Below are 12646 nucleotides of genomic sequence, written 5' to 3' on the forward strand. Positions count from 1 at the left end.
ACGCCGCCCGCGCCTGGTGTGTGTGTGTGTCTGCGCTCACATGCCATGCTGGGTGAACTCTCTGCAAATGCGGCCCCCCCCCCTGACACCACACAGCGACGGTGGGATAAGGCCTGCATCCCGCTGGTGGTGGTGGTGGTGGTGGGGGGTCGCGGACGAGGAGGTGGACTCTGGCACTAGCGGATGGGATCAAAAAGCCTGCCAGTTGAAGTGGCCAGCGTGTCCCCCCCCCCCTGAGGTGGGCGTCACTCCTCACACTCCAAGACTGCCCTCCAAAGACCCGAAGGCGGCTGCTTATGAAGGGCACACTCACGCTGCCCCCGGTGGGGCAGACTCCCCGTGCTGCAGTTGGCCAAGTCGCCCTTCCCCACACTCACTAGAGACAAGGGTAGCGGTGTTTACAACGACAACAGAGCTACACATGGGCGTGCTCGTTGTGCACCTTTTCTCAGTAGGAGACTCGGGAACGACCGTTCCGTTGGCCACGGCATCTGCGGAGCTGGCACCGCCGCTGTGGTCACTCTTGAGTCCACCCGGGCCTGATGGCAATGGCCGCATCCGCGACGATGGCAAAACCGATGCCTTACAGCAGACACGCACCGTCGACGCAGCACCCCTCGCACCACCGCATTCGGTGTCCATCACGCAGAGATCACCTCTGCTGTTTGGTTCAGTCGGCAAGGAAGAGCGTGGCACGTGTAACTTGCCAAACCCTTGTGACCCCTTAGTGTTGCACATGCTGGACGGTGTTGCAGTATCCATTACGTACGAGCTCGGCGACTGCGCCATCAACGACGGCGGCGGCTGTTGGGAGATCTCACCGTTCATCTCGTTCCACATCCTACCTGGCACCCACGACGCAGCGATGCTCAGCGGCGCGCATGTCATGTGCTGCATCCGCAGTCCGTGCAGAAGAGTCGAATAAATGAGCAACAGCACCACCACGTAAAGGTAGGCGGCGAGAAAGTCTGGTATGGCATGCGGATACACTGTGATGATGGGCGAGGCGATGAACAATCCAATACTTAGAACGACGTGCAGGCGCCACTCGGTGCGGCAGGTTCGTGTGGACTCAGAGATTTGCTGCAGATGGGACGGCATCTGCGGCGCAACCAGGTGGAAGTAGTAGAGGAACTCGTGTACGTTAACGATGCCAGAAAATTTGTGGCTCTTGATGACCGGCATCTTTCGTTCCGATGCAGGCACCTCCCATGAGAACTCCATCACTGGCTCGCGGGACCAGATGCTGCGGTAGCCGTACAAGGCGGCGAAGCGCACGCTACTCAAGTCTGTCGAGGTCACCCCAAGCTCAACAAGGCCCTCGCACAGCGTGATAAGCCGCTCATTCGTGAGCACGTAGAGTCGGCAGCAGCTGCGGATGACCACAATGAGGAGCACCGCAAAACCTACCATGACGACGAGCCCGCATGCCGCCACAGCGGTCGAGCCGCTGAGCCTCACAACGGCGTAACTCCTGTCACTCACCGAGGACAGCAACAGCATCCAGATGCCGAACAGGACGCCCGCGAGCAGGCCCAACAGAAGCCATTCATTATCCATAAGAACTCCGCGTATCTGCGGTTTGGAGCACCACGTGATATACTCACCCGTGGATAGGGTCGCCTTGAGCGCCTTGCGATACTGCGGAGAGAGAAAGTCGGAGTTGAGCAGCTGTGCTGTCTCGCCCCGCTTCTGACGAGCCACGCGCTCGGGTAGCGCCGCCCTAGGCGACACCAACACTGCGGTAGCTGAGCATGACGCAGCGGGCGGAGGAGCGGAAGCAGAAGCTGCAGTCGTGGCTCCTCGGACATCGGAGAACAATGTGGACATTGGCTTTCCGCTCATCATGTCAATCCTCCCTACATCTGAGGTCGGGGCAGACAACGGCGACAGCATTGAGTAAGTCGCGGGGTGCTGCGCCAGACACGTCGTCTGAGACGGTAAGAACAAATTTGAGGACGCAGCGGCAGCGGCGGCGATACTCGAGGCCGTGCTTACGCCGGCAGTGGTGTTGCCCTGAATGGGGGTGCCTGCAGCAGCGACAGCGTTGGACATGATTTCACTAGAGTGCGAGATGGCGGGCGCTGTGACCGTCACTTCATCGGCGCTCATCACTGCGGTTGCCCCCTCCGGAGCCCCGCCCTTTCCCCCAGAGTCCATCATGGCAGCACCAGCACCAGCACCAGCAGCAGCAGCAGTCATTGGCATGGGCATCGCTGTCACGCGAGTGCCACCCCCTGACATGGTGGCTGGTGCAACGCGCATCGACTCAATTTGAGTGTGGTACCTCCTCAACTCTGGGAACTGGTCGAGTAGCGGCCGCCCACAGAGCCGAAGCGCCAGCGCCACGTATGTGGTGTTGGCCATGTTGCGTCGTGCGTCATTCAGCAGCCTCGACTTCGCCTCAAAGGGACATTGCAACGAAGGCGTGCTGCACCCCACTGTCGTGGATGCCGTAGCAACCGTCACAGGTGGAGCGCTGGCAGCTGCCGACGGCGACAGTAACGTTGGCCGCTGGCGCTGCACAGTGTGCAAGACATCCGCCTCGCTCGCCTCACATGTTGCCTCGGGCTCCGAGAAGAAGAGTGGCACACGGCGGTGGTACCGCACCACGTACCAGAGGAAGCTGCCCAGTGAAACATACGCTACGATCAGCACCTCAGCAAAGTACACATCTGAGAACCACGGCTTTAGTGACACCGCGAAGCTCAGCACAATTACGATCAGCGAGCTGAGAAGGGCAAGAGAAAACGGTACAAAGGCGAAACGAGCGATGTTGCACCAGAAGCAGACATCACCGGGCCCGAGTCGAACGGGCTGGCGGCACTTGCAGATGGGGCAGTGGCCGCTCACCGCTGTCGTCGTCACTGTCGACGCGGCGCCAAAGGATGTACCCTGAAGGGGAACAGCTACCTGTCCTGATTGCCACGCAGCTGGACTTGAGGATTCCCTGTCGCTCGCCCTGCATTCACCATCACCACCACCACAGCCGTCGCGCTCTCCGAAACCCTCAGTGACGCCTTCGCGGTCACGACACGGCTTTGCCGTGTTGTATGGCCTCTGCGCTGCGGGCAGCGCTGGGATGTGTGGCGCCGCAACCGTGCTGTGGGTATCATGGTTCCCCTCCCAGGGGCCGCTGCCACCGCCCACGTCCGGAGCCCTGTGCCGGCCAGCCAGTAGGTCTGATATAAAGGGCTCGTACTTCCATGGCAACTGGCGTATCGTCTGCATCCACACGTACATGAGCATCGAAAGGGCAAACAAGATGCAGCCGAACACGAGCGCAGTGATGGACGACGCACGACATATGTAGATGTTATTCGTTGTCCGTGAGGCAGCGCAAGACATGTCTGGGCAGACTGGGTTGAAGCTGCGCTCTCGAAAATCTTCGCAGAACTGCGCGCGGAACGCGGCGATCTCCGCTGGGGTGTGCTCAATCGTCTCCTCGCCATTCCCATCGACCTTACTGTTTGGAAACGTGGCGCGGTAGTACGACAGCACCGTGCTGTTCACCTCCTTGCACGTCTGCGTGCTCTCGCACCAGCCGCACATCAGCGGAGGTGGCATGAGTCCATCGGTTTGATCATAGACGCATTCGCTACAGCGACCGATGGCCGAGCAGACATTGAAGGCGTGCGCAGCGAAGCCCACGTCCTCGAGAATAATCATCACCACTACAGCCGTAATCGCCACCGACCGGTGCAACAGTTGGGAGCAGCAACCCTTCTGTCCATGACCAACACCTCCTCCCCGTCGCCACACCAAAACTGGAGCCATTTTTTTTTTTTAGAGGGGGGGGGAGGGAGGAGGGGGGAGGAAGGGAGTTCTCGAATTCTTAGAAAAATAATAAAAATACACTGCGGCGACGACGCCAGCAACGGCAGCGTGGTGTGGCAGAGCAACACACCGACACGAATGACGAGACCTGCGCTTCTCGGCAGATCACAACACGGCGTTGTGAGCCACGCACTGTCAAGGGGGCCAAGTTATCTTTAAGGAGGATCAAAAGAAAAAGAGAAGGATGGAAGAAAAAAAAAAGAAGAGGAAGGAAGCCGTGAAATAGAAAACAGCACGAGTGGGGAGTGTTGGCCAAGAGCGCACACGTTCATTCGACACCTCCAACACCGCAGTCACTCACTCACTCACTGACCGACGTCCTCCCTACTTTACTCCCTCGTTTGGTATGAGTAACTATTATCCGCGATATAGCTGTGGCGCTGTGTGTATGTATGTGCGGGGGAGGGGAAGAGAGAGGGGGGGGGCACACACATATATATATATACCGGTGAAACAATATATACGGATATGTATACACCTGTTTGCGTGTATGCATGCGTATCCCCACAACTTGAGAGCGTGTGAGCCCATGCGCCAAGCGAGTATGTGGGGGGAAGGGGAGGGGGGGACGGGGAAGGGGAAGGGGAAGGGGAGGGGGGAGTGAAGAAGGAACGCTCGAGTAGAGACACCACACGCAGAGGGGGGGGGAAAAAAAAGTGGCATGTCTGCATGTGCAGATATCGAATATATGTTTGTTGTTGGCTGTTGAGAGAGAAGAAAAATGGGGAGGCCCCCCCCTCCCCCGTATATACGCGCATGTTTGGCTGCTTCGTGTTGTGTAGTCTCCCATGCTTTTTTTTTTTTTTCGTCTCTTGTTGTTGCTTTCCAGGGGCCACCAAAAATAAAAACAACAGCGCTCAGTACCGCCAATACTGCCGCCGGCGCCGCTGCTACTACTACGGCTGCTGCTCCTATTCGAAGCTGCTGACACCAGTTAATGCCGCTGGGAAGGGGGAAGGGGCGGGGGGGATACTTCCAAGAATGTACACGTAAGCCTTCCAGGAGAAGACGTGCAACACAGAGCACCGAAATCCGGAAGGGAAGGCGGAGGGAGGGAGGAAGTAGAAACAAAGATACACACATACACATAGGACAGTGCACGGAAGAGAGAAGCAACCGTGCGTGGTTGCAGGACAATACACACGCTCTCTCGTCTCTGAGAGCAACTATACAAAAGTGTAAAGCGAACGGTGTGGTACGTCGGCGCGCGGGAGGCGGGAAAAAAATATTTGGATACGGCCACGCACGCAGGCGAGCACACATCCACGTGAATCACCGAGAGAGAAAAGAGAGACCGTGGGTGCCCCCCCCGTTGGCCTGCGGCGCACCTATGCAGCATTGTGGCAGAGTTGCATCCTCCCACTCCAACCCCACCCCCTTTCAGTGCGTCACTCTCCCCCAACACTCAGCGCGAGTAGCATTGCTGCAGCTTCCGCTCGGCCGCACGCTCCTTCTCGCGCAGGCGCCAGACTTGGTAGACGTACTTGAGCGCCGCTCCAAGGAAGATGATGGCCATCACGACGGCACCCACAAAGCCTGGGCTGGATATTTTGTCGCTCCACTTGGCAGCGGGATTGCCGTAGGCGTCCTGAACTACGTGCACGAGTGCGATCGGATACGACGCCTCGCCGTCAGGGATCGTGACGCTTGGTTGAGTCACACTGCTGCCAGGTGGCAGGATAGTTGATGCCTTTGACGTAACAAGGATGGAACAGTAGTCTCTATCATCTCTCACAGAGGCCGCCAGTGCCCACGCCGTGCGGCGAGAGTGATTATGTGGAGCTCCAACTGTTGGGGTGTTCGAAGTGCCCAGAGCTGCACCGGTGGGGTCTAGAGCTTGCGATGCGGTGCGTGCGTGCGCTGTGGAGGCGCTCTGCGAGGAACGCGGTGGTTCCATAAGCAGCATCCTCTGCAGATCGACTAGCGTCACATGGGCGAACACGTGCACGTCGCGTCTGTAGGCGCTGAGGTAATCGCGGCGTGTCAGCGCCCACAGTAGGTTCTGCCGGAATTTGGGAAACGCTTCGTTGCTCGGCAGGCTCCACACAAATGGTGTCATCGCCTGCGGCTGCTGCTGCTGCTGGTGCTGCTGGTGGTCATATGAAAGAGTGACAACACCAGGCGAGCTCGTCGACCCCAGCTCGCCGGCTCCATCAGCGAGTCCCCGTGTCGGCGGCCGGCGTTCGGCATTGGGGCTCTGTTCGTCAAACAACTCTGGCCTCAGACCATTTTGTTGTACCAACGTGCAGTTGTGCGCCCTCGAGGGCTCCAGGGGTACGGGGTGGCTAGCCGGCTCATAGGTATCAAAAAGATGACGACGACAGCGATGGGCAACGCTGGAGTGCAGAGCACCACTACTCGCCACAGCGGCGTCGCGCTCAAGCACCGAATTCTGCGCCAACCTGCCAGCTCCGTCCATGACGCCGGCTGGTGCTGCAGGCACAGTCGCCACCGATTCCCAGACGGACAGCTTCACTTGGAACGTCACACCCAGCAACTCTACGCGCGTGTTGAAGTATTTTATCACATCAGTGATGGTGATGCTCTCCAGACACACACATGGCCGAAGAGGGCTTGATGAGGTCGTTGGGACAGCGCCCCCCGTCCCCGGCGGCGGGGATGCTGCAGCTCTTTTTTTGCGGCGCTGAGCCTCACGGACACGGAACTCGGGGGCCTTACTGGCGCAGCACTCACCCCAGTCGCTGCCCTCGGCTATCATCGACGTGATATCTGCGGTCAATGCGTCCACGAACATCTTCTCGTAGGGCTTCGTCGGAGCTACGGCGTAGTACCGGGAGGCGCTACTCTCAAAAACGGTCGTGTACGTGCACAACACTTGAGTTGCCTTGGACGAAAAAGCTGACATGAGCCCGGCGTCGACGTGGAGGGGGAGGAAGGGGGGAGGTGAAGGGGGGGGGGGCGGTTACAACACACACACCCCCTTACAGAGATCAACGCAATACAAAACGTGTAGCTGATCAAGCGATGTTGATCTCCAAGTGCAATCTTAGAAGCGTGAAAGTACGGAGGGGAGGTAAGTGCAGGGACGCAGCTTCATGGCAGCTGTGACGATGTGCAGAGCACATTAATGACATGGAGATACACTGCGGGGGAAAGCCGATGAGCCGCATCTGTGTGTCAAATGTGCAACGTCAGGCTTCACACAGACGCACACAAACGGAGCCAGCCATATCGGAAGCCCCTACAAAAAAAATGTGTTTCTCTTTCTTTTTTTTTGCACCATTGTTATTTGCGAGGCAATTTCGAAAAAAAAAAGATGAGTGTCGGCGCCATCGTGTGGGGAAGGTGAAGGGGGGCTCTCCTTTCGCCGCCCCTCCTACCGGAGATATTTGGAAAGTTGATGAGATGTTTTTTCGACCTCGAGCTTCACCGCGGATGGCGCCAGCGCGCGAGCGAGCGAGCGAGCGAGCGTGCGTGTGTGTGTGTGTGTGTGTGTGTGTGTGTTTGTTTTTTTTTTTTTTTGGGGGGGGGGTCCATGTGTGCTAATGGATGTACTCCTTTGCCATGGGGAGCTACCAGGCGGTGCGGCGACGGCGCTGGGAATGACGCAGTCCCCGTTGCCTCTGGACCCAGAGCCACCCGCAGCCCATGCCCATGCCCACCACGAACCCACCAATATGTGCGGCATGGCCGACGGTCTGGCCGGGCCTCAGTATCCGCCACGCAGACTGCACTGCGCGCCGCTCAGCCTCTGCCGTGGAGTCTGTGCTGCCGAGCCCCGGTGCCAGCAGTGCGATGTAGCAGTTAATGAGGTCAGCAGCCAGTCGGACAACCTCCGGCAACACGAGGCAGCACGCTGTAAAAGGTCGACCGTAATAGACCGCACTGAACCCGGAGAGGGCGCAGACACCTGCACTGGCCCCACACATGACCATCGACTTGTTCACAGCCTCCTGAGCTGATACAGCCAAGTCGCTGTTCCACGCCTCCACGCGGTGCCGGAGGGCCCTGACGCCCTGAAGAAGTGATCTCAGGATTTGACTGCCAACGCCACCCTCGACCTTGTCTGTTACTCCCGAAAAAGCGGCAGCGGCAGCAGCCCGTGCAGCTCGCTTGCGACGCAAAGCTAACGTAATATTATTGTAAAGCATCTGAGAAAGAGGCCCGCCAGCCACTCCGCCGACAGTCCACACGAAGAAGGCACCGACTGAGCGGACACACGCCAGAAGGAAGCCCCGCTCTCCCCATGTCACCCGCATCCCCGACTCCATTCTCTGCGTTGTAGGTCGCTCTCCCGCACTGCCGGAGAGACGTCGCCCCTGTTCGTCGGGTGAATCACCCCACAGACGAGCCGCCACACCGTCCGTGGCTGCGTCCATCACGTCGCCGAACTCGATAAGAGTCGAGGCAAGGTACAGCACGTTACTGATAAAGTGACGGGATGAGATGTGAACAAAGAGATGCGTCAATACGCTGGCGGGTCGTTCGCGGAAGCGCTCGACGCTGAAGCCGTAGCGCAAGACGCGCTTGGCACAATCTCCATCGCTTGGCCAGCGCCCGTCAGAGCAGTGAACGGCGAAGAGGGCGACTATCGGGGCCAAGCGGAGAGTCGTACAGATAGGATCGAGATGCATCATGGCGAACGTCCCCTCACAGAACAACGTGAGCAGCTACGCAACGAGTCGTTTTCGGGACTGGAACAGGGGGAAGGGGGAGGGGGGCGGGGGAAAAGAGGGGGTTATAAATGATGTCATGTGCAGTGAAGTGATCTCCGAATGGATGCGAGTGAGTGAAAAAAAAAAGAGTGAGGGACTCATACATATATACACACATATATACACATATATATATACATGTATGTATGTATATGTGTGACCTTCATGCGACTGTTCCTCTTTTTTTATTTGTGCGGTGAGTTCCTTTCTTGTTCAACAGGCAAAAACATATACGAGCGCACTTATGAGGGAGGGGGGGAAGGGGGGGGCATCGCACGTCTGAAGAAACGGCACGCTGACGCGCGTATTCACAATAGGATGAGGGGGAGAGAGAAGGGGGGAAGGGAGGGGGAGGGAGGGAACACCACGATTGAGATGTCGATGGCATTGACACGATGCGCGAAGAGCACAAGGGGGGGGGGGAGGGGAGGGAGGTGCCCGTGGAGAATGGGAGGACACGCAGACGACCCCCTCCACCGCCCCTCAGTCTTAGCACACAGGGTTCCTTGGTGTCAGAGGGCCGCAGTGCACGGCGCTATGAACTGCAGAGTTTCATGGAGATAGATGTCCTGCCTGGTGTCCCGAAAGATCCAGGAGAAGGAAGAGGGAGGGAAGGACGGGGGGGACAAGGAAAAGCCCGCCGTACACTTGCGTATGTAAAACAATTAGCCGAACGTAATGGTTGTACCGCGCGCACGCGTGTGTGTGTGCACTGTGTGTGTGTGTGTGTGTGTGTGTGTTGGGGGGGAGGGGGGAGCAGTAAACTCTGGGGCTTCGTCTATCCCTCCCCTCTCCTCTCGCGCGCGCCCACATACCTTCAAGAAAAAAAAATTTGAAGGAGAGAAAGAAGGGTGCGGGAGGTGCAAAAATATATATATATATTCAAGGATTTATAAAACAAAAGCACGACAGAGAGAGAGAGAGACACACAGTGCACACACACACACACACACACATGGGGGAGAAAGGATGGGGATGTGAGGCTCTCCCAACTCTGAGCGTAGTGCAAAATTTGAGGGGAGCGCCTAATATTATAAGGAAGAGGAAGATATGATAATGAAAAAAAAATTTACAACAACATGTGTGGTGCAAAACCGATAAGCCATCCGTGGTACCCCTCCACACACACACACACACACACAGTGCACACACACAACCCCGCACCCACTCTCTTCACAAGAAATGCGCAGGGGTTTGCCTGCGTGTGCCTCTCCTCTAATGCCCAACACCTCAAAAAAAAAGAGGGAAGGCGATAGCGATGCCAAGTAGAGCTTCTTTTTTTTTTGTCAAGGGTGAGATGGAAAGAGAGAAGGGGAAGGGGAGGGAGCCATCTCTCGCACACAAGCACAAAAGTAACAGAAAGGAGGGAGGGGGCGCTGCAAAGATAACGAACCCCCACCCCACACTGCAAAAAAAAAAGAAAAAAAACGGGGGTAGGGAGAAAAAAAAAAGAGAAATCATAACCGGCTATAGAATCGACACACACACATACACACAGAAAAAGAGGGAGAGGAGGAGGGGAGGAGGAGAGGAGGAGAATGAGATATATATATACATATATATTTATATTTATATATATATATATATTTATATCTATATATTTATATAAACACGTAGATATATACACATGTACATATATATTTATATATAGATACATGTACATTATACACAAACATTATATTAAACATCCCCTTGGATGAAAAAAATAAATATTTTTTTTTCAAAAGAAGCTTACGGTGAAAGATGGGAGAAAAAAAAAACGGTACAACAGGCCCAGACAAAGAGATCTTGTCTTTCATGGACTTCAAGAGAACGTTCGCCAGAGAAAGCAGGAGGAAGCGAGAGAGAGAGAGAGAGACACGGACTTCATCGTCTTGTCCCACACCTCACACAATGCGAGTAACACAACCACAACCACCCGCTCTACCGCTGATGCTCCATCATACGTGTCGAGGACTCAGAACACCGTAGAACAGGGGAGGGGTAGGGGGGGGGGGATGAGAAGCACTGGGCGAGTGAGAGTGAGGACAGGGAAGAAGACACACACACACACACACACACAGACAATTCACCATCATCACGCATCAACGCCACACTCTGAGATACAACGTGATTTCTCTTGTTGAGGGAGAAGGGGGGGAGGGGAGGGGAGAGGATTAAAATAACAAGAAAAAAAATTTAAGGGAGGGGAAACGAGACATTGATGAGATGCCACAGTCTAAAAAATTTGCCGGCGTGTAAAATACGGGTTGCATCCGCCAAGAGTGTGCAAACCACAAAAATAATATATATATATATATATATATAATATAAAATATATTACAGGACCCACAGCGAATTCACTACGCATCTTAAAATGGATGGGTGGGGGGTGTGGAGGGGGGGGAGGGGGGGAAGCAGAGCAAGGGAAAGAGGAGGGAGCACAGCCAAAATGACGCACTACACACAACACACAACACGCGCCCCTTTCTTTCCCGGAAGCGACACATCGAGCTGACACCGTGTCCCAGCACCGAGGCAGCCTCCCTCCCTCCCTCCATGTCTCCTTCCGACCTACCCTCACCTTCTCACAATGCCGTCGACGGCCACCGCTGTACCAAACACAATGGCCACCACGCCAGCAATGATGTTCACATACGTGAGTGACACGCGGACCCACCCAACCCGCTTCACCGTCCAGCCGCCGAGGTACATCGTCAAAAAAGCAGGCAACAAGAAAGCAAGCATACCGCCGCAGATGCTACCGAGTAAGTTGAACACAATGTTGACGTCCGGCACGAAAATGCCAATGACGAAGGTGCACACGCACAGCGAGACTGTGATGCTCAAGTGCAGCCAAAGTGAGCAGCTATCGATGTCCCTCCTCAGGATGTAGCAGATGGGCAGACGGCACGCCTGGCAGCACAGCGCGTACGCGACGCAGATCTTCAGCAGTATGCCAATGTACGCAACCAGCATCATCGCGTCACTGCGCACATGGTAGTACTTGAAGATCGAGCCACTGATGTCCAGCCCGAACTCCGCATAGCCAAAGAAGCCCACCACGAAGTAAAGCGTGCTCACCAGCGTCACACTGCACGCGTCGTCCAGTGCGATGTTCCGCGCGCTCTGAACACGCATCTCGTCGAAGAAGCGAAAGCAAAGGCCATGCGACAGAAATGCAAAGATGAACAGCGTTAGCCCACTCACGGCGTCGATGCCGGTGGCAAAGTACTTCAGTTCGTGGACGTGCGGCAGGCCTGCCATCGACGAGTGTGCCACAACGGCGACCACAAAGAACATCACCAGCGTCACACCAATGATCGAGAAGTAGCGCAGGGACGCCACGCGACGCGGCAAGCACACCAAAAACATCCCGAAGAACCACACAATCGCGGATAGCAAGCGGCGGCCGTTCGGCGTTTTCAAGAATGGACTCACGCTGTCCGCATCGACGAAGGGGCCGATCAAATCATGCAGGGACGTGACGTAGCCCACCATTGTGCCCACTTGAAAGAAAATCATCACACCAGCGACAACGTATTCTGCTCCATGGAACAAAATCCCACGGCACGCAGACTCCCAGGTGCGATACGGACTTCGTTCGCACGTCACACCGATCAGGTAGAAGGAAAAGACAACCAGCACCGCGCACACAATCATGAGAATGGGAGCAAGGCAGATGCCCGCCGTGTTGAAGCCAGACGGCATTGACACAATGCCGATGCCCAGGGTAGTGCTCGACATATTGAAGATATTAGATATGTGTCCACCAGGTGGGACAAAGCGGTTGCTGACCTTCTTCAGACCTCTCACCATGTGACCAATGCAGGGTACTGCCTCCACGCCCCGCCGCTCACCTGGAACATCGGCGGCGAAGCCGGAGTCACTCTTCACCCGAGCCCCACCCACGCGAGACATCGTAGTCTCTCCATGTTTACACTGATTATGGAGGTCATCGGTAGAGTCAACGTCAACACCGACAGTCAGAGTCCTGGCCGGCCTGCCGGAGTGGTCGTGGGGGTACTCCATCGTTGCGGGTTGGGAGGAACGGCGTGTGGGGGGAAGTAGTGATCCGAAGAGGAGGAGCGGTGACAACTGATGTATCCAACCGACGGGCGATGTCAGAGCAGGTGTGGAAGAGAGAGAGAGAG

General features: G+C 56.2%; 3 protein-coding genes across 3 annotated transcripts; all 3 read right to left on the reverse strand.

Moving 5' to 3' along the window:
* Positions 1-309: 309 nt before the first annotated feature.
* Positions 310-3777, reverse strand: JKF63_07582 (uncharacterized protein; the record flags this gene model as incomplete). The annotated part of the gene is made up of 2 exons (XM_067903518.1): positions 310-2084; positions 2148-3777. 2 exons carry the CDS (start codon positions 3775-3777, stop codon positions 310-312), a joined length of 3405 nt encoding a protein of 1134 aa, XP_067759950.1.
* A 1465-nt stretch (positions 3778-5242) lies between these two features.
* JKF63_07583 (uncharacterized protein) lies at positions 5243-6703 on the reverse strand (the record flags this gene model as incomplete). Its single annotated transcript, XM_067903519.1, has 1 exon — positions 5243-6703. The coding sequence occupies one exon, from the start codon at positions 6701-6703 to the stop codon at positions 5243-5245; it is 1461 nt and encodes a 486-aa protein (XP_067759951.1).
* A 667-nt stretch (positions 6704-7370) lies between these two features.
* Positions 7371-8435, reverse strand: JKF63_07584 (uncharacterized protein; the record flags this gene model as incomplete). Its single annotated transcript, XM_067903520.1, has 1 exon — positions 7371-8435. One exon carries the CDS (start codon positions 8433-8435, stop codon positions 7371-7373), a length of 1065 nt encoding a protein of 354 aa, XP_067759952.1.
* Between the last annotated feature and the right edge of the window lie 4211 nt (positions 8436-12646).

The sequence above is a fragment of the Porcisia hertigi genome, chromosome 2, assembly GCF_017918235.1.
Source record: "Porcisia hertigi strain C119 chromosome 2, whole genome shotgun sequence".
Lineage (NCBI taxonomy): Eukaryota > Euglenozoa > Kinetoplastea > Trypanosomatida > Trypanosomatidae > Porcisia > Porcisia hertigi.